Here is a 26,677-nt window from a genome sequence, read left to right as displayed (position 1 = left end):
GGATGAAGTAAAGGAGGAAAGACGAAGAAGTAAAGTTGTTAGAGATATTATTGGCTAGATGCCAGAAATCTCGAGAGGAGTTAGAATTGGAAAGACTTTGACATTTTCTATTGATGAAAGAGTTTTAGTAAGTTGGAGAATAGATTTGGCATGATTACGGGCAGAAATATATAGGGCATGAGTTTCAGCAGTTGGATGGCTACGGAACCGTTTGTGTTGTGTAGGTGTGTGAAGAGTGAAGAAGATTGTGAAATTTTACAGGCAGATCTGGATAAGATTTGGGAGTGGAGCAAGAGGTGGCAAATGGAATTTAATCTGAGCAAAAGTCATGTGATGGAGATGGGGAAGAGTTGAAGACAGCCAAGAGAGTCATATAAGATGGGTGAAGAAGTAGTGTTGAAAAAGGTGGAAAAGGAAAAGGATTTGGGAGTGATAATACAAGACCATGGGTAGTTTGAGGCTCATATTGATAAGATGTTTGGAGAAACGTATAATTTGATAAAAAAATATTGGATTAGCCTTCCATTATATGGATAAAGATATGATGAAGAAATTAATTAGTACGGTAATTAGACCAAGATTGGAATATGCTGGAGTGGTTTGGTCCCCTTATAAAAAGAAGCATATAAGGAAGTTGGAGAGATTGCAGAGAATGGCAACAAAAATGGTTCTGTAATTGGCAAAAATGACCTATGAGGAGAGATTAAAAGAAATAAATTTGCTTACCTTGGAACAAAGAAGAGAAAGAGAAGATTTAATACAGGTTTATAAACTGTTGAACGGACTAGATGAAGTGGATAATGAGCAAATGATGTTGAGAGAGGAAAACTTAAATAGAATTACAAGATCGCATAGTAAAAAGATAGCCAGGGGAATATGCTTGAAGGATGTGAAGAAATATAGTTTCCCACAAAGATGTGTGGAGGTGTGGAATGGTTTGAGTGAGGAGGTGGTGTCAGCAAGGAGTGTGCATAGTTTTAAAGGAAAGTTGGATGTGTGTAGATATGGAGACAGGGCCACACAAGTATGATGCCCAGGCCCTGTAAAATTACAACTAGGTGAATACAACTAGGTGAATACACACACAAGACCACATTAGAAGAGAGAAGAACAAGAGGAGACATGATAACTATGTATAAATTGGTGAACAAGATTGACATACTGGATAGAGAGTTGATAAAGGTGACCACAAGTAATCATCTCCGAGGACATGGAAAAAAGGTAATAAAGGACATCTGTGTAAATGACGTGAGAAAATACATTTTCCCGCATCGTAGCATTGATAAGTGGAATAAACTGAGCAGTCATGTGTTGTGTGTGTGTCAATCAGATGAAAGAGAGATATGGCAGGAATGGACAAGGAGACAGGACACAGAGATCTTAGCTCGGGCCCTGTAATACACAAATAGGTAAATACAAATAGGTAAATGCACACACACACACACACACACACACACACACACACACACACACACACACACACACACACACACACACACACACACACACACGCGACATCGCCGTCGCTGAGAGAGGACGGCTCGTCTCCGGCTGCGGACGGGAAGAAGTGAAAATACATATGGTGTTACAGGGCCCTGGTACCTCTGAGTTGGTGTCCTGTTGATGTCCTACTGTCGCATAGTTTTGAAAGTGAGGGATATGGAGAGTGGTCCCTGAGAGGAGAGTGTGGGCGATGATTGTTTTGGCCGTAATCAGCTGGCGATAACAAACATGGCAGCTACCCATTCCTAAACATTTTGTCCATAGAAGAAAAACTGGATAGAGTTATAGCCGAGAATGATTTGTTCAAAAAAGAGATCTATTTGTTAACGTTAGCGAATAAAGAGCTATTGAAGGAAAAAGTAGAGATGCAGAAGGAAAACCAACAACTAAGGAAACAATGTGAAGAGATGAAGGCTAAACTCCTAGAAATGGAGATGAAAATATCCGAAGGGGACTTGAGGAAGGAGGAATGCCTTAATCTAATTGATGCCAGGATGAAAGAAGTGAACCATGAACATCAGGAGGTACAAAGGTCCTTTAGGAGATAGTGAAAAAGCAGGAAGAGGAAAATAAAGTGATTACAGAGTGAAATGGTAAAGGCACTAAAGGAAAATGAGTATGTGGTGAGAGATATTGCTGAAAAGAAAAAAGTGTGATCATAACAGGATTGAGGGAGGAAACTAACAGAAACTGGCAGGATAGGAGGGATAAGGAAAATGACAGGATTAAGTCTTTACTGAATAAGATCTCTGTGGAGGAAGAGGACCTATATGCTGAGGTAGAAGAAAGTGTGAGATTGGGAGCTTTTGAGGAAGGCAAGAATAGACCATTAAAATTGAAATTAAAGTCTCAGGTGGCAGCTGAGGCCTTGTTGAGGAGGGCTTGGAAACTTAAGGACTCTGAGGAAACCAAAACAATTTACATAAGAAGAAATATGTCACAGGATGAGCGAATGAAAATGAAAGAGCTTGTAACTGAAGTGAAAGAGAGGAATGACAAAAGAACAGAGGAGGAAAAGACCAAGTTTTTTTGGAGGATGAGAAATGGGAGGCTAAAGAAGTGGTGGATAAAACAGACGGAATAGACATTACATGGAAGAAAGAGACTAGGAATGGAATACAAGTGACTTACATGAATATAGATGGATTTCTGTCTAAGAGGCTAGAATGTATGGATTACCTAAGAAATAACGAACCGGACATAATGTGCGTAGTGGAAACAAAGCTAAGGCCGAAATAAAGCTAGACTGGTTTGTTGTAAAACACTACAAAGTATGGAGAAATGATAGAAAAATAAAGGAGGTGGTGGTATAATGGTTCTTACTAAGGAAGATCTGATAGTGAAGGAGGTGAACTATAGTAAGAGAAATGAGGAAGTGATAAGTATGCTTATAACAGATGGCAAGAGGGACATTAATATTATAACAGTATACATACCACCCAGAACCAGTGCTTGGGAATATGAACAGTACCAAATGGTGATGAGAAATACTCTAGACAGAATGAAGCAAGAACTCATCAGAAAGGATAGAGTGATGATAGTCGGAGACTTTAATTGTAAAGAAATAGTGTGGGAAGACTACGAAGTGGTGAATGGTGGTGAGTGGGCAGAGGAATTGTTAAAGGTAGCAACAAATAACTTGATGACACAGTGGGTGAGATCACCAACAAGGTGCAGGGGACAAGATGTTGCAGCAAGGTTGGATTTGGTATTTACCAGGGGCATCTCTAAAAGAGGAAATTGAACATAAATGTCCCTTGGGGAAAAGCGATCATGATGTCCTAAGCTTTGAGCTGGATACGGAATTAAGCACGAATAAGATTGTGGAACGCAGGGAGGAAAAATTAAATTATATTAGGGCAAATTATAACCATATAAGGGAGTTCTTTAATGAAATTGACTGGTCCGTGGTATACCAGGAAAGGGATATGCAATTGAAATATGATAAATTTATGGATTTGTATAACTCTGCTGTGAAAAAGTTTGTGCCATATCACAGAAAGAGGACTTTAAATAATAAACAGTGGTTTAATAGAAATTGTGAAGAAGCAAAAAAGAACAAAGAAAAGGCATGGAAGAAACTTAAGAAAAACAGTGATGTATTATCAAGAGAAGTTTACAAAACAGCAAGGAATAGATATGTTGAAGTAAGGAGAACAGCACAGAAGGAATATGAACAGAGGGTGGTGGAAAACTGTGATAGTGACCCAAAAATGTTTTACAAATTCATAAATGGAAAACTAAATATAAGGGAGGCAATAGAAAAGGTAAAAACGGGAAGAAGTATATGAGGATGCTGGAGATATAGCTGAAATTTTGAACGACAACTTTTGCAAAGTGTTTACAAAGGAGGAGCATTTTATGGGAGGAAGACCTACGGAAATAAAGCAAATGCAGGACATCATGGTTACTAAGGAAGATGTAAGGAAAATTATAAGCAATCTGGATATTAATAAATCAATGGGGCCTGATGGCATATCTGGGAGGTTGCTAAATGAATGTAAGGATCAATTGTTGAACCCTGTATTTGATATTGTGGAAACCTCCATATGAACAGGATTAGTCCCGAAAGAGTGGAAAAGAGCTGACATTGTGCCTATATATAAGAATGGTAGTAGAATGGAACCGCTAAATTATAGACCAGTATCGTTGACTAGTATATTGTGCAAGGTATGTGAAGAAGTAATTAAAGCTAAGTGGAGTGAGTATCTAGAAAGTGAAAACATTCTGAGTGAAAGACAGTTTGGTTTCAGAAAAGGAAGATTGTGTGTATCCAATTTATTATGTTTTTATTCAAGAGTGACTGACATACTACAACATAGAGAGGGATGGGTGGATGCTATCTACCTGGACTTGAGAAAGGCCTTTGATAAAGTACCACACAATAGACTGATGTGGAAACTAAAGAAGATTGGAGGAGTAAATGATAAACTAGCAAAATGGATGGAAAATTACTTAATGGGAAGAGAAATGAGAACAGTGGTGAGAGGAAGGAAGTCCGAGTGGAAGAAGGTAACCAGTGGAGTTCCACAAGGGTCAGTGCTTGGTCCCATCATGTTTTTGATTTATGTTAATGATATGCCAGTAGGAATTGACAGTTACATGAACATGTTTGCGGACGATACTAAAATTATGAGGAGAGTAAAGAATGTGGAAGATTGTAACAAGTTACAGGAAGATCTTGATAGAATATATGAGTGGAGTAAGGAGTGGCAGATGGAATTTAATATAGACAAGACCCATGTTATGAAAATGGGAGGAAGTAGATACAGACCAAACTGGGATTACAGGCTGGGTGATGAGAAAATTTAAAAGACCAATGAGGAGAAAGACTTAAGGAGTAACGTGCAAAACACTTTGTCACTGGAGAAACACATTAACAAGATTTTTGGGAAAACATAATATAACATGCTTCAAAATATTCGCCTTGCGTTCCACTACCTAGATGAAGGAATAATGAAAAAGATATTATGTACCTTAATAAGACCCCAGTTAGAATATGCAGCATGTGTCCGGTCACCGCATATGAAGAAAAATGTGAAGAAGGTGGAAAGGGTACAGAGGCTGGCAACAAGGATGGTACCAGTACTCAGGGAGTTAGACTATGAGGAAAGACTGAGAAAGCTGGGGATGACCACATTAGAAGAGAGAAGAACAAGAGGAGACATGATAACTATGTATAAATTGGTGAACAAGATTGACATACTGGATAGAGAGTTGATAAAGGTGACCACAAGTAATCATCTCCGAGGACATGGAAAAAAGCTAATAAAGGACATCTGTCTAAATGACATGAGAAAATACAGTTTCCCGCATCGTAGCATTGATAAGTGGAATAAACTGAGCAGTGATGTCGTTGACGTGGTGTGTGTCAACCAGATGAAAGAGAGATATGACAGGAATGGACAAGGAGACAGGACACAGAGAGCTTAGCTCAGGCCCTGTAATACACAAATAGGTAAATACAAATAGGTAAATACACGATCAAGACATGGTCAAGGTCGCACGAGCAGACTAACACTCCTCGCGATCAGCTGATTGCACTACCACAGGTTGTTGTGTTTACAAAGGCCTGGGCAAATGTGTGACTTGTGTGGCAATAGTTTTCAGGAATTACATTGAAAGGCACCATGAGTTGGAAAGAGGTTACATCCATATGCAGGTATGAGAATAGGGAAAGAGTACAAGAAGAGGGTGATTATGATGATGAGGGCGAGAAAAGATTCAGAGGATTTGATGAGATAAGTATCACCCTTCATAGGGGAGTTTTAACTTTGGAGAAAAAATTAGACAACTAGATAAGGGGGAGTATGATGAACAGGAGAAAAAGTTTCTGAACTTGAAAGAAAGGATAGAAAAAATGGAAGAAAATTAAGCTAGGCTAAGAGTAGAAAATATGGAACTGAGAAAAGAACTAGCCAAATATAAGAAACAGATGGGTGATGGACTCAGTAAAGTAGAGAAAGAAAAAGAGGACCTGAAAGATATAGTTAACAAAGAAGAGGAAAGAGTACAGGACGTGATTAAGAAAGAAGTACAGGCATGGATAGTACAAGATAAGAAAGAAAAGAATAATTTTCAGGAGGTGATCCAGGAACAACTAAAAGAAAGAGATGAGAATATGGCAAACAAAATGATAGGAATCCTTAAGTAAAAAGAAAACCTAGTAAGAGAAATTGCAGAAAAGAAAGAGTGTAATCATATTTGGACTAAAAGAAAAGAAATGTAAAATATAGACCAAGAAGGGAAAAAGAGAAAATGAAATCAGTCAAAGACCTACAAAAAAATCTAAACGACGAAGATAGGCAGAACCTAGAGGAGGAAATAGAGGAAATACTCAGAATGGGACCTTATCAAGATGGAACAACAAGGCCAATTAAGATACTACTAAAATCACAAGCAGCTACAGAAGAGATATTATATAGAACAACAAAACTCAGAGAAACAGAAGGCTGCAAGTCAGGGAATATGCCCCGAAATATAGACCTAAAGAAGAAGGAAAGAAAGATTGGTTTAATGCAAGGTGTGCTAGGGCAAAGGGGAAAAGAGGTGGAGCATGGAAAAGGTGGAGGAGAAATAGAAATGCAGTAAATAAGGAAAACTTCAAGGCAGCGATAAATGAATATGTTAAAGTGAGGAAGGAAGAGGAGAGGAGCTAGAAAAGGACATTGTCGAAAAATGCAAGGAGCAACCGAAATTGTTCTACAGATTCATCAACGGAAAAATAAGACAAAATGAAACAATAGAAAGGTTAAAAGGAGAGAACGGGATGGTGGAAGACCCAAAAAGCATGGCAGAACTGTTAAATAGTAAATTTCAGGAGGTCTTTACTAAGGAATCCAAATTTGAAAGGCCACAGGGTAATAGAGAGATCATCTATATGAAAGAAGTTAAAGTAAAGTAACCAAGCTTGAAATAAAAGAATTACCGTATTTTACAGCTTACAAGACGCACTACTTTTCCTAAAAAGTACCCTGAAAAATACTAGTGCGTCTTCCAAGATGAATGTTGTATTGTAAGGCAGCATCCAACCTCAAGTGAGCTTGGACACTTGACCAATAGTGACCTGGATTTGTATGTTGAGTCATTACATTATGATGTTGCTTAAGTACCATTTAATTCAGCCTTTTATATTATGTAAACTCAGTACTTAGGTGTTACAAGTATTTCCAATACCATAATCCTTCCTGCAGCCCACTCTCTCGTCTCATTGCAACACACGTATGTACATGCACACGAACGCACACACATGCCAGGAGCCTTTATACCCTTATTAATAGAACATCCAAGTGGCTTACTCATTCAAGCAAGAGTCAAAACTCCACTTGTGAATTATATCCACAATGATAAAGCCTGTGAAGCACGACTACAAAATAAAATAAATACAAACTGCAGCACTGATTGAGTGAGGAAGTGGTGTCAGCAAAGAGTGTGCATAGTTTTAAAGAAAAATTGGATAAGTGTAGATTTGGAAACAGGACCACACGAGCATAAACCCCAGGCCCTGTAAAACTACAACTAGGTAAATAAAACTAGGTAAATACACACACACACACACACACACATATGGAAAGAGATAAGATGCATGAAGGAAGTGCTTTCTAGTTTAATGGACAAGCAGGACGGACTGATAACACAAGACATGGAGCTGAGATGGAGATTAGTGGAATGTGAGAAAGTCAGTGTAATATATCAGGGATTGAAGGAGATACTGGAAATAAAGAAACAAAATGATATACTAAAGGGTACATGTCATGACTACGAAGAATCCTTAAGGAGCCTACAGAAAATACTACAGGATGGGATTGAAGACAGACTAGAAAATGGATTGGATGAAAACAAATGGGGAATTACAAAATGTATTGAAACAGGAACAGGAAGAGGAAAAAGTTGAATTTTCAGAGGTAGTAAAGAGACAAGTTCAGGAAAAAACAAATGATGCTGATATACAAGTAATTAAGGAGAAAGAAGATCTAGTGAGGGATACGGTGGATAAGAGGAAATGTTTCAATATTTTTGGGATGAAGGAAAAAAAGTTCAAAGAAGTTCATGAGAGAGTGTGAAGAGAGCGAATTGGCCAAAACTATTGTCAAACAGGTCCAGGACAGCACACAGGAGTTGGACCAGGAAGTAGAGGAATTTATTAGGCTGGGAAGATTTAGTGAAGGGAGTAAGAGACCAATTAAAGTGAGAATGAGATTACAGGTGGCAGTGGAGGAAATTATGACAAGGAAAGGGAAGCTGGCCAATGATACTGAACATAAAGATATATTGATAGAAAGAGATATGAACCTGGAAGAGAGGGAAAAGAGAAAAATGCTAAGAAATGAAGCTAAGGAAAAAACAAAATAAGGATGGAGATTGAGCAAAAAAAATTCTATTGGGGGGTTTTAGATGAGACTAAAGAAATGGTATCTACGGAAGAAGGAGGAGGACACTGGTATCCCTGTGGGTAAAAACCCCGGCTGCCCAAAAAAGGACAGAAAGGGAGACAAAGACAGCAGAAACAGAAGGGGACTGAGCTATGGGAGATATAGGGCACTCACTCCTCACTTGGATAGAATCCACCTCTTACATAGAAAAAAAATGCAATGAACACATAAAATTTTATAAGCAAACATTAGAAACTACAAATTTATATGTGTGAAACCCAAAGCTATTATGCTGTTGATTTTTCTTTTTTACAATTTTTAATAATTGCTTACCAGTGGGTAGCATTTGAACTTTATGGCTCATGGGTCCTTCCCTCTAATCTTGAACGATTCTTTACTTATCTTCACTTAATATTAGATCTTGGATTAGTTTACATTTAGTTGAATAAGTGTGAATTTGAAATTTCTAGAAATATTGTTGCAGGTTCTGACATATCCAGCATGAGTTCAGGAAGGCGCTTTATGATCGACTTACTGGTGTCAAGCCTGATGGCTGATGGAGGGCTGGAAATGGCTCTCACTGCTGCTATCAAATGTAAGTATTGTTTAATTTTGATGTAACTGCTTTGTCTATCAGCAGCATTGTAACTAATTTGGTAAGATGGAAGATTAGGATTTCAAGATCTTAAAAATTGCTGATCACTTGAGTATTGGGAGGAGGGCTGGCAACTAGAGGTACCTTTCTGATAGCATTATCTTAACCCCTTCATGCTTACACATAATCATGCTGTTCATGTATTTCTAAGATGGGACTGACAGGGAGAGCACAGAAAAATTGTAGTAGTTATTTTTTAGCTTTTTAACCTGATGAATTAGGATACTGCTCTTGAACTGTTATTTTTAGAGTAATAGTAAAGAGGTTGATTTGACAAAGGTGTCAAAGATGAATGAGGCAGTGGAGATGCATTTTATGAAAGGTGTTAAAATTTTACATAGAAAGAAAATGATTGTTGAAAATAAAATGAGATGAAAGAAAGAAAAAAGAGGTGTTAAGGAGAAAAATGTTTGATTTTAAGGGTGAATGATGAAAAATAGAACTGTAGCATTGGAAATTTAAATGCCATTGTTTACTAACTTATGATTATAAACAAGATTTATGTACAGTAAGCCCCTGCACTTGGCGAAATTCACTTTTGGCTGTAGGGTGGCCATGGACCACAGAGTGCATGTTTGGTGATTTGAATTCAAACTTGGCGGTCCCCTGGCGGCTGCACAGTGAACCACGCTGCTCCCCGGTGACGTCAGACCTCTCTCTAAACCTATCAGAACGCATTGTGAGAGTCCCCTTCAGCCATTTTGTTTGTGCTTCCCTCTGTTCTGCTAGCATGGGAACAAATTCTGGTGATTTACCGCCAACATGGCCTCTACCAGCGCAACAGGTAGTACTGGTGGGAGTAAGAACAATGCTGGTGGCAGCAAGGATGGAAGTGGGTGAGGGAAACGGGTGGAAAAATGGAAGTTCCAGCCTTTATATCATGTCTTATTAGCTTTATTTATTGTTTATTGGTCTGTTTAGTACATGTGTTCTAATATGTGAAGGCAAAAGATTTGATTTCAGCTCAAAAGATAGTATTTTAGGGGTTAAAAGAGGGACTTTGACAATGTCCAAAGACTAATTGAGGCATTTTTTAGGCAATTTATATGGTATAAAGAACTAATGCTTGGCGAAATTTGTATTTGGCGGGGCCTTACTATATGCTAGAATTAAGCTAATTGCAAAAGACACAGGTAATTAAAGTGTATTTTTTGGTAAATTGTTTGGGAAGTATTAAGTACATTTAAAAACAGATTACATCAAATAAAGGTGAAGGAATTAAATTTTAAGTGATTGAATAGATCAAGTGCAGTACCTGAGAATAGTAAAGAATGGCAGGAGTGAAGAGTATGATAAAGCCAATGGGTGCAAGAAGATCACTTCTTGTGAAATGGAAGGGCAAAGTCCTAGAGTATTTAAGAGACAGGATGAAAGGGGAAAATAAATGTAAAGAATAAATGCAGTGACAGGAATAAATGGAGACTTATCTGTTTAAGCCTTTCTTCTTGGGGAATTCCCTGTAACAAGTGTCAGAGACTGATTTATTTAACTCTCGCTGCTTTAAGTATTCATTTTTTTATTCATATTGATTTGTGAACCATTCTCTAAATGTAAGACAGAATTCATACATTTTTATTCAGATTTTAATTTTGTAATTACATGCAGCGTGTAACATGATTTTCTACAGGTAAAAGTAGAAGTTAATTAAAATAACAAAAAGTTCTATGCATATATACATTTTAACACGTTCCCTGCGATACAACCTACTGGTGGGTCATCAGTTACTATCCACTGTTGCGACATGACTCACCGCGGTGGGTCATACAACAGTTTTCACATACATCACATTTTAATCTTACTATTATAGAAATTGGATTATATATTAAAATTGCAATAAACAGTATGTGTAGAAGGGCATAATAAACAATGATTGATAAATAATATGAAGCTTATTTAGTTTTTAGTGTTACAAAAATTATAGGAAAGATAGTCTTCTTGTTTCCATATTTTCTTTCTAATACATGTAAAAAACTACATTATCTTCCATTTTTTTTCCTTCAGAAGAACATAAAACTTTTCTATAACAAATCATTGAAACAGGACTTTCCCTGACAAGCTTTAGTGATTTTTTTTATTGATTTTTTTAAATATTTTTCCTGATATTATTTGGACAAATTGTAAAAAAAGCTGCCATTGGTGACCCATTAGATTGCATATATAAATAAACATAAGTAAAGAAACAAAACTTAATGAATAAAAAAAAATATCTGCTATAAAAATTAACTGAAAAATACTTTTTTCTTTTTTCTAATACATGTAAGAAAAATATATGATCTTGCATTTTTCCTTCAGAAGAACATAAAGCTTTTCTATAACAAATAATCTAAACTGAAATATCACAATTGGACTTTCCTTGATAAGCTTGAATAAATTTCTTTATTCTTTTCATAATTTCATAAGTTTTTCTGATATCTTTATTATCTTATTTTAGCTTCTCTCTTTTCTGTTGAACTAAGTTGGCCAGTAAACCATGTTGCATTCATTTTTTAAACATGGAAAACAAAGGGACAAAAATATATAAAGAAATTTAGGAAAGGAAAAATATAGTACAGTATAGAAATGCACTGAATATTGACAAATAGAGTATGTCCACTGGTGGGTTGCATTGCAGAGAAATCATAGATTTTTCACGGTATGCGATGCGACCCACCGCTGGGCAAACATTTTGAGGTTGCCAGTTTGTTTGGGTGTTCTCCCAGACAACGCCCTCATCTTCTTGCTTTGCTGGCTTAACCAACACTGATATGATTACAATTTATTTGTATTGCAGTGTGGAAGAGTTCGGCGCATTGGCAGTCGCAGGGAACGTGTTAAGACATAGTTTGGACATTGTGTCAAAAATCAAGAACAGGCAACCCCCGCTTAACGAAGGGGTTACGTTCCTAAAAAACACTTCGTTAAGCGAAACTTCGTTAAGCAAACCGATTATAACAAGTTTAACCCCTGATTTGAACTTCCATTGAGAGTAAGCAAAGCGAGAGTGCATCATAGTACAGTGAAAAGTTTAATGAAAGTAAAAATTATGAAGTTAAACATTTAGGTAGTTTAATTTAAGTCATTATAATGTACACTAATGTATGTATGTATGTAACTTTATAATGTTGATGATCTTAACTTTATGAAGGGAGGGAGAGTGAACGGAAATACACTAACCAGCAAACTGGAATCTAAACAAAGTGCGCATCATGGTACTGCATACAAAACTTATGTACCACATTTCCACAAGGCTTTCCATTTTATCCATTGTAGAGTCACAAGTTCAGGTGGTTCTTTTAGCTTTCAAGGAAGATGTGGTCTCACCAGCCTTCTTAATAGAGTCTGCTGACTTGAAAATAGTAGACAGTAGATGGAGTCAAGATGGTGGCGAGCAATGTTATTAGTTTTCTGGCCTCTCTCTCTTGTCTGTGAATAATACCCAGCTTCACTTCCGAGAGTAAGACACTTCCTGGTCTTCTTAGGAACGTTAGGCCACATTGCAGGGCGTTTTGGTGGTAAGTTGAACTAGGGAAGATGAGCTGCTGGTGACGCTGTTATGTTTTGACTGGGGAGTGAGTGGTGCACGTGATCTTGATCTTGATGCTACAGGTGACGCGGAATTTCTTCTGAGTCAGGCCATTGTATCGGCAGCGCCTGTGTTGTCCACGAGAGGCTTGATCTCGATCTTTATTCCACAGGTGTCTCAGAATTTCTTCTGAGGCAGGCCTTAGTACCAGGAGCTCCTGGTGTATTCAATAAAAAAAAAAAAAGCCTGTCAGCTTGCATGATACGGTGGAGCTTTCAAATTGGAAAAAAATTACCTGGATAAAACTTTGTTAAAGCGAGTTTGGTGTTCGTTAAACGAGCAGATGGTAGTAAAACGAAACCTTCGTTGTAGCGAAATTTCGTTGTGTGAACCTTCGTTAAACGGGGTTGCCTGTATGGTATTGCAACAAATACAATGGCCTGGTTGTGTAGACCTGGTTGTCCATTGTAATTTATTTAGTCATAATTTCTACAAATTTTGGAGGTTTACAGTATGTCATTACAAAGTTAGAGATACCAACAGACAGGCAATTTACTAATTAACATTACAGAATGTGAGTATGAATGTAATATACAACTAACGATAGGCTGCCTGACCAGACAGGGAGTAAGAAGGAATTAGGCTAGCAACAAATCAGCTGATTGTTAATCAATTACATGTAGATCCTGCTGAAGCAGTGACAATGAATACATTCAGATTGCATTGCATAATTGTAAGATTAAATGAGTACTTACTAAGTATGAAGTTTGATTGTGATTTCACAAACATTTCAACTGAGGTATTAAATGAGATGCTCGCCGTGCACACCTCAAGTGAGTCCTTCAGAAAGTAGGTTGGAGGAAGCAGTCTAATTTGTCTGTTAGCAATACTTAAAACCCAAAAAGGAAGCCCAATACAATAGGGTGGGACAGGAAAGGCATTTAATACCTCAGTGACCCAGTTTAAATGTACATGAAATCATGATCAAACTTTATACAGGCAACCCCCGTTTAACGAAGGTTCACACAACGAAATTTCGCTACAACGAAGGTTTCATTTTACTACCATCTGTTCATTTAACAAACACCAAACTCGCTTTAACGAAGTTTTATCCAGGTAATCTTTTTCCAAATTTGAAAGCCCCACCATATCACGCAAGCTGACAGGCTTTTGAATACACCAGGAGCTGCTGGTACTAAGGCCTGCCTCAGGAAAAATCCTGGGAAACCTATAGAATAAAGATCAAGATCAAGATCAAGCCTCTTGTGGACAACACGCGCAACACTCACTCCCCAGTCAAAACATAACAGCATCAGCAGCAGCTTGTCTTCCCTAGCTCAACTTACCACCAAAATGCCCTGCAATTGGCCTAGTGTTTGTAAGAAGACCAGGAAGTCTCTTACTCTCCAAGTGAAGCTAGATATTATTCACAGACACGAGAGAGGCCAGAAAACTATAGCAGTGCTGGCCACCATCTTGACTCCATATTATACTGTTTCTATTTTCAAGTCAGCAGACTCTTTTAAGAAGGTTGGTGAGACCGTATCTTCCTTGCAAGCTAAAAGAACCACCTGAACTCGTGACTCTACAATGGATAAAATGGAAAGCCTTGTGGAAATGTGGTACATAAGTTTTGTATGCAGTACAATGATGTGCACTTTGTTTACATTCCACAGGTTGCCGGTTAGTGTCTTTCCCGTTTCACTCTTCCTCCCTTCATAAAGTTAAGATCATCAACATTATAAAGTTACGTACATACATACATTAGTGTACATTATAATGACAAATTAAACTACCTAAATGTTTAACTTCATAATTTCATAACATAGATCCACAACTTTTAAGCTTCGTCCCTGGTAGACTGCTGTAGCAAAACACCCATGTTCAGCCAAAGGTCTCTTATAAAATCTTGCAAAAGTTGACTCTGGCCCAGCTAAAGGTGGACAAAATAGTCAAAAGAGGCTCAAAAGCCACCTTACTGGACAAGGCTGACCTGGTGGAATGTGGGGAAAAAATTGAGCGGTCAGTGCCAGTAGCTACCATCATATCCTAAGTTCAATGTCTTAATGTGTCCCAAGATGCCATATGGTGGTTTGGAAAAAAGAAGTGTTTGGCCCCCTGATGGGATTAGTTCTGTCTAGATAATCTTATCAAAGGGATAAGACAGAAAACAAAGTTCAGCTAAGTGAGAACCAGGGTGAGAGGTTTTCAGTGGGTTGCCTATCCTGAAGGAAACTTAAGAATCTGAGATATTCATGTTTCTGATGTCCAATAAATATAAGGTCTGGCCACATTGCCCAGAAAGCAACAACATTAAAACTGTAAGTTTTCAAGACAATTGAATATTGACAAAGTGGAGTTTGGTCCCAGAGACTTAATACAGGTGAGCAGTACATCAGGATCCCAGATGGTATCATTGACGTCAGGAAAGGGAAGGCTCCTCCTGGAAGACTGACTTCAGGAACCGCCTAACTACTGGTTGCTGTCCTGCTGGCTCGTCATCAATCTGAGCCGTAGCTGAAATTCCACATCGCATGAAGTTCATGGAACTTAAACTGTGTCCCATTCCCTTCTTAAACTCTTGCAAGAGGTAGTCAAAGAGGAAGGCTAAAGGTGACTGAAATTAATCAGTTTTATAATAAAAGACCTGACATAATTTCCTGAAGAGATGGGGCTGCAACATCCATTTGGTATCTACATTTTTCACTCAATTCCCTATCAGCCTCTACGTTATGGAGTGCCTTGACATATTCTGCCAATAAGGTAATACATTTTGACTCAGCCCAAAAGAAAATCTTGCCTGTTAAGATAATGAGGTTGAGTTTTGTGCTCCCACGGTTCAGGCAAGCGATGGCAATGGAGTTGTCAGAGCAAAGATGAATATGAGTGTCTCTACAATCCTTGCAAAGGCATTGCAGGCCAAACAAGATGGCTTTCAACTCTAGACAATTAATGTGGTCTAATTCTTTATGGGCCCTGTCCAGGTATACTGTGTCTACCCATCCATCTCTGCTTTCAAGTCCTCCAATAACTCTGGAGTAGAAGCTTAATAAGTTTGATACAAATGACCGCCCTTTCCTGAACCCAAATTGTCTGTTCGATATGACTTGTTCCTCTTCTAGAAATTTAACCCATTTTTCTTTGATAATTATTTCACATAACTTCCCTACGACACTTGTAATTGACACTGGTCTGTAGTTTAGTGGTTCAGTTGTCTTTCCTCCTTTAAATATTGGTATTACATTGGCTCTCTTCCACTCTAGTGGAACTTTCCTTTCATTTATTGGACTTTTAATTATTTCCCAAATTGGCTCCAGTAATTGCTCTTTACATTCTTTTAACACCCAGCCTGATACACCATCTGGGCCCATTGCTTTCCTTACTTCCAACTTGTCCAGTAATCTTCCAATATCCTCTTTATGAACTGCAATTTCTTGTAATCCTAGGCAATTCAATGTCCTATTAGGTTCTGTGAAGTTGTCATCTTCAGTGAAAACCGTTTTGAAGCTCCCATTCATTATTTCACACATTTCTTTCTCTATTTGGTATGTCTTTCCTTCTTTATCTATTTTTTCAATTGTTTCCTTATTCTTTGTTTTGCCATTTATTGTATTGCAGAAAAGTTTGGGTTCATCCTTGCTTTTATCCACTACATCTTTCTCAAACTTTCTTTCTTAATGGAATACCAAAAAATAAAGCAGAGATGAGATGAGCCACAGACGAAGCGGGAGACTCGCGGCCACTCGGCCGCTTCTTCTTCTTCTTGTGACCCTTGTAGCTTGCGTGTTACTTTCATCATGATGTTTATGTTTCCACTCTTCTATTGCCTGCTATAATGGATATCATATCTTAGTATTCATATATGCTCATGCCATGAGGATAACCTGGACTCCATGGCAGTGAGTGATACTGAATTACTAATGAAATACCGTGGTATTTCATATGTGCCCCCAAAAACAAATTCATGGACCAATCAAGAATATAAAGACATGATAATGAGAATCATTAAAGAAAGGAGTAAAGTGATATTAGTAGGAGATTTCAACTGTAAAGAAGTGGACTGGGAAAATTATGAAAGGGGTATGGGGGAAGAAGCCTGGGGAGATATATTCCTGAACCTAATGGTAGACAATATGATGGACCAGAGAGTAAAGGAATGCACAAGATTCAGAGGAAACGACGAGCTGGTGAGATTGGACCTAGTTTTTATAAGGGGTATACAAATGAATGATGATATAAGATATAAGTGCCCATTGGGAAAGAGTGACCATGTAATATTAGAAATGGACATAGAAGAGGGAAAGGAAGATAGAGACGATTCATACAAAGGAGACCGATTAAATTACAGAAAGGCTGATATTGAGAATCTCAAGAACTATTTTAAAAACGTAAACTGGGAGGAGATGGAAAACTCAGAGATGATGCAAGAGAAGTATAACTTATTTTTGGAAATATACAAAACAGGAGTCGGGGAATATGTCCCGAAATATAGACCTAAAGAAGAAGGAAAGAAAGATTGGTTTAATGCAAGGTGTGCTAGGGCAAAGGAGAAAAGAGATGGAGCATGGAAAAGGTGGAGGAGAAATAGAAATCCAGCAAATAGGGAAAACTTCAAGGCAGCGAGAAATGGTTATGTTAAGGTGAGGAAGGAAGAGGAAAAGAACTTCGAAAAAGACATTGTCGAAAAATGTAAGGAGCAACCAAAATTGTTCTATAGATTCATAAATAGAAAAATTAGGCAAAGAGAAACAATAGAAAGGTTAAAAGGAGAGAATGGGATGGTGGAAGACCAAAAAAGTATGGCAGAACTATTAAATAATAAATCCCAGGAGGTCTTTACTAAGGAATCCAAATTTGAAAGGCCACAGGCTAGTAGAGAGACAATCTATATGAAAGAGATTAAAGTAACCAAGCTTGAAATAAAAGAGTTAATGAAGGAACTGGATGAAGAGAAGGTAATGGGATCAGATGAAGTCTCAGGCAGAATACTGGAAGAACTAGTAAGTCCTATATACATCATAAAATGCTCAATAGAAAATGGAACAGTACCAGTAGAATGGAAAAGAGCTGAGGTGGTTCCCATATATAAGAGCGGAAGGAAGGAAGAACCTTTAAATTACAGACCGGTATCACTAACTAGTGTAATATGCAAGATGTGTGAAAGAATAATAAAGAAACAATGGATCAAGTTTCTTGAAGACATCAAATTAATATCAAATAGCCAATTTGGTTTTAGAAAAAGACGGTCATGTGTAACTAATGTATTTAGTTTCTATTCCAGAATAGTTGATTGAGTACAAGAGAGAGAGGGATGGGTTGACTGTATTTATTTGGATTCAAAAAAGGCATTTGACAAAGTGCCACATACAAGATTACTATGGAAGTTATAGGAGAAGGGTGGCTTAAAAGGAAGCACATTGAGATGGATAGAAAATGATTTGAGGGGGAGAGAAATAAGAACGGTAGTTAAAGATATGAAGTCCAAGTGGAGAGCAGTAGAAAGCGGAGTGCCACAGGGGTCAGTATTGGCACCAATACTTTTCCTCATTTATATTAAGGACATGCCAGAAGGAGTGAACAGCTACATAAATCTGTTTTCATATGATACGAACTTGTGCAGAGTTATAAAGCAAAAAGAGGATTGTGAAATACTGCAAGAAGACCTAAATAAGATCTGGGAATGGAGTAAAAAGTGGGAAATGGAATTCAATGTGAACAAAAGCCATGTCATGGAAATGGGAAAGAGTGAAAGACGACCTGTGGGAATCTATAAGATGGGAGATGGAGTAGAACTGGAGAAAGTTAAAAAGGAAAAGGACTTAGGAGTGACGATGGAAGAAAACAATCAACCAGTAAGCCATATTGATAAAATTTTTAGAGAAACATATAATTTGCTAAGGAATATTGGAATAACATTTCACTACATGGACAAAGAAATTATGAAGAAATTGATAAGTACTATAATAAGACCCAGATTGGAATATGCAGGAGTAGTGTGGACCCCTCATAAAAAGAAACACATAAGGAAATTGGAGTGACTACAAAAAATGGCTACAAGAATAATTCCAGAATTTGAAGGGATGACATATGAAGAGAGACTAAAGGCTATGGATCTACCAACCCTGGAACAAAGAAGGGAGAGAGGAGACCTGATACAAGTTTATGAATTGATCAATGGAATGGACCAAGTGGATAATGAGAAACTGATCCTGAGAGAAGAATATGACATCCGAAGCACAAGATCGCATAGTAAAAAGCTGAGAAAAGGAAGATGTCTGAGAGATGTTAAAAAATATAGTTTCCCCCAAAGATGTATTGAGACGTAGAACAATTTAAATGAAGAAGTAGTGCCTGCAACGAGTGTGCATACTTTTAAAGTAAGATTGGATAAGTGTAGATATGGAGATGGGGCCACACGAGCCTAAAACCCAGGCCCTGTAAAACTACAACTAGGTAAATACAACTAGGTAAAATACACACACCACATACACACACACACACACACAGACATACATACATACATACATATACACAGTGGATTCTTGGCCTTGGAACACCTCGGACATGGAACATTTCAGACATGGAATAGTTATTTTAATAGTTTTTCCTTTGGTGTTAGAACTAAATTTCAGAGATGGAACAGTCCGAAGGCTGGCAAACCCAGCTGAATCCAGCTGAATCTTGGCAAAGCCAGTGTCGTTGGCAAGAGGTAAACATCAATTGCCACTTTGTTTTGATTCAATGTTATAGCCTTGCTGTTTTCCCAGCTGGGATCAGGACAATTGACCAGTTTTTTATTTGACTGCAGTCAAAGTAAGATGGTGAGCAATATTTCATATAAGCACACTGATCTCATAAGTAACAAAGTAATAAGGTGCCATCAGCGGTGTCATGCCATCTGCTCTTTTACGACTGAACTAGACAATCTCTGAGTCATAATTGATATATTGGGGTGGGATAGGGACACTATGAAGTAATTATTACTCATCTGGTTCAGATTCATACCTCTGTCTCAATAGATTCTTTTATAGTAGTGTACAGTAAGCCCCCACACTTAGCGAATTAATTAATCTGGCAAAAGTACTGCCAAATGCGAATTTGGCAGTAGCACGAGTTCTTGTCTAAAAAATGCCTCAGTCAGTCTTTGATCATTGCCAAAGTCCCTCTTTTGACCCCTGAAATACCATCTTTCAAGCTGAAATAAAACCTTTTGCCTTCACATATTACAATACATGTACAAAACAGACCAATAAACAATAAATAAAACTAATAAGACATGACATGAAGGCTGTAACTCCCGTTTTTCCACCCGTTTCCCTCGCCCACTTTCGTCCGTGCCACCACAACCATTGTCCTTACCCCTACCGGTACCACCTGTTGCGCTGGTAGAGGCCATGTTGGCGGTAAATCGCCAGAATTCATTCCCCACGCTAGCAGAACAGAGAGTAGCACAAACAAAATGGCTGAAGGGGACTCTCACACTGCCTTCTGATAGGTTTAGAGAGAGGTCTGATGTCACCAGGGAGCCGCATGGTTCACCGTGCCGTCACCAGGGGCCCACCAAGTTTGAATTCAAATTGTCAAGTGTGCACTTGGTGGTCCGTGGGCACCCTACCGCCAAAAGTGAATTTCACCAAGCTGAGATTGGCCAAGTGTGCTGTAGTGAAGCTTGTTGTGAGTTAGGTGATAATATTGATAATAATAATAATAATAATAATAATAATAATAATAATAATATACTAGTTGTGATGATAAATATATTCAGAAACAAAAGTGTATGTGGAGATCATAGCAGTGTATAAATGTGAGAGCTGGTGTATTGTGTGAGGCGAGGGTAGGGTAGGGGAGATAAGGGAGTGACCCTTGTTGTATTAGCCATTCCATCTCTTCTTTTTGAAGTTTCTGATTCAAATTATCATCAATTTATGCCTGTAAAATATAAGCATAGATAAAACCATTGAGTGTTAAATCATTTGTATAGTTCTTGAATTAGGCTATGACACAACAGCACAAAACATATGAAAATAGCTTCCAGAGGAGAAGGGATTTAATGTTTTTAAAAAGAGATCACAGAACAATAATTTATGGTCTCAAGCACTATGTGAGTGAAAAGAATTCAGAAGTGAAATTTTTTAAATATTCATCTGCCTACCAAAAGATCTTATGGAATGGGACTTCATTTCCAAACAATAAGTTTCATCATCCTTTGCCCTCCATACCATCATCTATGTGTGCCATGAAGTTTCCCACCAAAAATTAGATAATACAGGCAACCCCCGTTTAACGAAGGTTCACACAACGAAATTTTGCTACAACGAAGGTTTCACTTTACTACCATCTGCTCATTTAAAGAACACCAAACTCGCTTTAACGAAGTTTTATCCAGGTAATTTTTTTCCAAATTTGAAAGCCTCACCATATCACGCAAGCTGACAGGCTTTTGAATACACTAGGAGCTGCTGGTACTAAGGCCTGCCTCAGGAAAAATCCTGGGACCCCTATAGAATAAAGATCAAGATCAAGATCAAGCCTCTCGTGGACAACATGCGCAACACTCACTCCCCAGTCAAAACATAACAGCGTCAGCAGCAGATTGTATTCCCTAGCTCAACTTACAACCAAAATGCCCTGCAATTGGCCTAGTGTTCATAAGAAGACCAGGAAGTCTCTTACTCTCCAAGTGAAGCTAGATATTATTCATAGACACGAGAGAGGCCAGAAAACTATAGCAGTGCTGGCCACCATCTTGACTCCATATTATACTGTCTCTATTTTCAAGTCAGCAGACTCTATTAAGAAGGCTGGTGAGACCGTATCTTCCTTGCAAGCTAAAAGAACCACCTGAACTCATGACTCTACAATGGATAAAATGGAAAGCCTTGTGGAAATGTGGTACATAAGTTTTGTATGCATTACAATGATGCGCACTTTGTTTACATTCCACAGGTTACCGGTTAGTGTCTTTCCCGTTTCACTCTTCCTCCCTTCATAAAGTTAAGATCATCAACATTATAAAGTTACATACATAAATACTTTAGTGTACATTATAATGACTTAAATTAAACTGCCTAGATGTTTAACTTCATAATTTTTACTTTCATTAAACATTTTAATGTAGTATGATGCACTCTCGCTTTGCTTACTCTCAATGGAAGTTCAAATCAGGGGTTATACTTGTTATAGTCGGTTCGTTTAACGAAGTTTCGCTTAACGAAGTGTTTTTTAGGAACGTAACCCCTTTGTTAAACGGGGGTTGCCTGTATCTGTTTTACATGGTTCAATCATTATTTATTCAAGTAAGAATTTGGGGTCTTGGAACAGATTAAAGTTTCTTACATTGTTTCCTCTGGGAAAAATAGTTCTGGACTTATAACTTTTCAGACATGGAAGTCTTGTGGAATGAATAATGTTTCAAGTCCAAGGGTCCACTGTATATATATATATATATATATATATATATATATATATATATATATATATATATATATATATATATATATATATATATATATATATATATATATATATATATATATATATATATATATATATATATACACAGGCAACCCCGCTTAACCCCTTCCATACCGCAAGACTGTTTTGTGATGCGTGCGTACCACGAAAAAGCGACCTCGTGGTACCGCAAGATGCCGTGAATGCGTGCGTACCACACAAATACATTTCCGTGTATAACCATGGCCTGAGTGCGGATTTTGCCTTTTTCATGCTCCACGTGGTTCACTATAAACAAACAAACACTGGAGGCGTTATTTTTAGCCACCCCAGCATAACAAAACCATCCCCCCCACTAGCCAATCAATATCGGAGTTAATTTTTCATGCATAAACTATAAAGCCAATCACTATTCTTTGACATATATTATTCCCACAGTCCCCCCAAGAACATCAGTTCTCTAGTATCGGCCGTGGTGAAACTGTTCTATTGCCTGTACCCTAATTAGAGATAATGGCGTCTGCTTCGTGTAGCAGCGATGAGGATTATCATAATTATGAGACAGATAGTGAGGATATACTGGAAGACTCTCCAGATGAATATGATTCAGACTATGATCCTGAAAAAGAAATAGGAGAGAGTGATAGTGACAGCAGTGTTGAAACCCTCTCGGCAAGTGAGGGGGAGCAGCCTAGTTATGACTGCCTCAGGGCCACCCTCACCAGGTGCAGAGTGTGTGGTGCTGAATTTATGATTAGTGCACAATTTATGATTATGTTTACGTTTTCTTTTATTAATAAAATGACAAAAATATGTTTAGAAAAAAGTACATAACACTGAGTTAGAAAGAAATATAATGTGTAGATCTGGCCGTGAGGCACGTGCGCACATGGGCAGGGGCCTGTGGTATAGGAGGGGAACACTTTGTTTACATCGGGGGATGACTGCGGTAAGGAAGGGGTTAACAAAGGGGTTACCTTCCTAAAAACACTTCGTTAAGCGATACTTCGTTAAGCGAGCCGATTATAACAAGTTTAACCCTTGATTTGAACTTCCATTGAGAGTAAGCAAAGCGAGAGTGCATCATAGTACAGTAAAAGGTTTAATGAAAGTAAAAATTATGAAGTTAAACATTTAGGTAGTTTTTTCGTCTTATCAACTCTTCTCCTCTAACTGACTGTCTTGATTCTTTAAGTCACCGCCGCAATGTTGCATCTTTATCTGTCTTCTACCGCTGTTTTCATGCTGTCTGCTCTTCTGAACTTGCTAACTGCATGCCTTCCCCCCTCCTGCGGCCTCTCTACTTCTTCTCATCCCTATTCTGTCCATCTTCCTAATGCAAGAGTTAACCAGTGTCTTCACTCCTTCATTCCCTACACTGGTAAACTCTGGAACTCTCTACCTGTGTCTGTATTTCCACCTGCCTATGACTTAAACTCTTTCAAAAGAGGAGTGTCAAGACACCTCTTACGTTAACTGGACCCTCCTTTTAGATTTTTGTTTTTCTCTTTCTACTTTCCTCTTAACAGGGCCTGGCAACCAGCGGGATTTTTTTTTTTCCAACACTTTGTTTTCCCTTGGCCAGTGCCCTTGTAATGTAAAAAAAAAAAAAAAAAAAAAAAAAAAATTTAAGTCATTATAATGTACACTAATGTATGTATGTACGTAACTTTATAGTGTTGATGATCTTAACTTTATGAAGGGAGGGAGAGTGAAACGGGAAAGACACTAACCGGCAACCTGTGGAATGTAAACAAAGTGCGCATCATGGTACCGCATACAAAACTTATGTACCACATTTCCACAAGGGTTTCCATTTTATCCATTGTAGAGTCACGAGTTCAGGTGGTTCTTTTAGCTTTCAAGGAAGATACGGTCTCACCAGCCTTCTTAATAAAGTCTGCTGACTTGAAAATAGTAGACAGTAGATGGAGTCAAGATGGTGGCAAGCACTGTTATTAGTTTTCTGGCCTCTCTCGTGTCTGTGAATAATACCCAGCTTCACTTTGAGAGTAAGACACTTCCTGGTCTTCTTAGGAACGTTAGCCCACATTGCATGGCGTTTTGGTGGTAAGTTCAACTAGGGAAGATGAGCTGCTGGTGACGCTGTTATGTTTTGATTGGGGAGTGAGTGGTGCGTGTGATCTTGATCTTGATCTTGATGCTACAGGTGACACAGAATTTCTTCTGAGTCAGGCCTTTCTATCGGCAGTGCCTGTGTTGTCCATAAGAGGCTTGATCTTGATCTTTATTCTACAGGTGTCTCAGGATTTCTCCTGAAGCAGGCCTTAGTACCAGCAGCTCTTGGTATATTCAAAAGCCTGTCAGCTTTTTTTTTTTTTTTTTTTTTTTTTACATTACAAGGGCACTGGCCAAGGGAAAACAAAGTGTTGGAAAAAAAAATCCCGCTGGTTGCCAGGCCCTGTTGAGAGGAAAGTAGGAGAAAGAGAAAAAACAAAAAAATCTAAAAGGAGGGTCCAGTTAACGTAAGAGGTGTCTTGACACTCCTCTTTTGAAAGAGTTTAAGTCATAGGCAGGTGGAAATACAGACACAGGTAGAGAGTTCCAGAGTTTACCAGTGTAGGGAATGAAGGAGTGAAGATACTGGTTAACTCTTGCATTAGGAAGATGGACAGAATAGGGATGAGAAGAAGTAGAGAGTCTTGTGCAGCGAGGCCGCAGGAGGGGAAGGCAAGCAGTTAGCAAGTTCAGAAGAGCAGACAGCATGAAAACAGCGGTAGAAGACAGATAAAGATGCAACATTGCGGCGGTGACTTAAAGAATCAAGACAGTCAGTTAGAGGAGAAGAGTTGATAAGACGAAAAGCTTTAGATTCCACCTTGTTTAGTAAAGCTGTGTGTGGATCCCCAGACATGAGAGCCATACTCCATACACGGGCGGATGAGGCCCCTGTACATAGCAAGCAGCTGGGAGGGAGAAAAATGGACGAAGACGCCACAGGACACCTAACTTCTTGGAAGCTGATTTAGCAAGAGTAGAGATGTGAAATTTCCAGTTTAGATTTTTAGTGAAGGATAGACCGAGTGTGTTTAATGTAGAGGAGAGGGAAGTTGAGTGTTATTGAAGAAGAGAGGATAGTTGTCTGGAAGGTTATGTCGAGTAGATAGTTGTAGAAATTGAGTTTTTGAGGCATTGAACAAAACCAGGTTTTCTCTGCCCCAATCAGAAACAAGTGAAAGATCAGAAGTTAGGCGTCCTATAGCATCTCGCCTTGAGTCAATTAATTGTTGTTGGGTTGGGCGTCTGTTGAACGCTGTTGAATAATGCAAGGTGGTATCATCAGCATAGGAGTGGATAGGGCATTGAGTCAGATTTAGGAGATCATTGATGAATAATAGAAAGAGAGTGGGTGATAGGACAGAACCCTGTGGAACACCACTGTTGATAGTTTTAGGGAAGAACAGTGACCGTCTACTACAGCAGCAATAGAACGATCGGAAAGGAAACTGGAGATGAAGGTACAGAGAGAAGGATAGAATCCGTAGGAGGGTAGTTTAGAAATTAAAGATTTGTGCCAGACTCTATCGAAGGCTTTCGATATGTCAAGGCCGACAGCAAAGGTTTCACCGAAGTCCCTAAAAGAGGATGACCAAGATTCAGTTAGGAAAGTAAGAAGATCACCAGTAGATCTGCCTTTACGGAAACCATACTGGCAATCAGAGAGAAGGTTGTGAGCTGATAGATGCCTCATTATCTTCCTATTAAGGATAGACTCAAAGGCTTTAGAAAGGCAGGAAATCAAAGCTTGCATGATATGGTGGGGCTTTCAAATTTGGAAAAAAAATACCTGAATAAAACTTCGTTAAAATGAGTTTGGTGTTCGATAAACGAGTAGATGGTAGTAAAATGAAACCTTCGTTGTAGAAATTTCGTTGTGTGAACCTCCGTTAAATGGGTTGCATATATATATATATATATATATATATATATATATATATATATATATATATATATATATATATATATATATATATATATATATATATATATATATATATATATATATATATATATATATATATATATATATATATATATATATATATATATATATATATATATATATATATATATATATATATATATATATATATATATATATATATATATATATATATATATATATATATATATATATATATATATATATATATATATATATATATATATATATATATATATATATATATATATATATATATATATATATATATATATATATATATATATATATATATATATATATATATATATATATATATATATATATATATATATATATATATATATATATATATATATATATATATATATATATATATATATATATATATATATATATATATATATATATATATATATATATATATATATATATATATATATATATATATATATATATATATATATATATATATATATATATATATATATATATATATATATATATATATATATATATATATATATATATATATATATATATACAGTCAACCCTCGGCTATCGCGACTTCAGCTATCGCGTTTTATTCCTATCACGCACCCATGAAAAGCTTCTAAAATTTCATTATCACGACCTCAGATGCCTGCTATCGTGCGCCCAGCCATGACGTCATGGGATATCTTAGCGCTCATTGACCAAAACCGCCTTCCCACCAAGATGAAACACAG

At 37.6% G+C, this 26,677-nt stretch overlaps 1 protein-coding gene across 4 annotated transcripts in view; it reads left to right on the top strand.

Annotated features, from left to right (window-relative positions):
• The window catches only part of LOC123516504 (E3 ubiquitin-protein ligase HERC2-like), a 456,561-nt gene that overhangs the window by 157,936 nt on the left and 271,948 nt on the right, over positions 1-26,677 (top strand). For all 4 annotated transcript variants that reach the window (XM_045275907.1, XM_045275905.1, XM_045275904.1 and 1 more), the window contains one exon: positions 8,860-8,970. In XM_045275907.1, the coding sequence (XP_045131842.1) occupies positions 8,860-8,970 (111 nt within the window). The remainder of the gene's footprint in view (positions 1-8,859; positions 8,971-26,677) is intronic.

The sequence above is a fragment of the Portunus trituberculatus genome, chromosome 41 (assembly GCF_017591435.1).
Source record: "Portunus trituberculatus isolate SZX2019 chromosome 41, ASM1759143v1, whole genome shotgun sequence".
Classification (NCBI taxonomy): Eukaryota; Metazoa; Arthropoda; class Malacostraca; order Decapoda; family Portunidae; genus Portunus; species Portunus trituberculatus.
The sequence above is the reverse complement of the archived record's forward strand: the minus strand, read 5'-3'. Positions and strand labels throughout refer to the sequence as shown.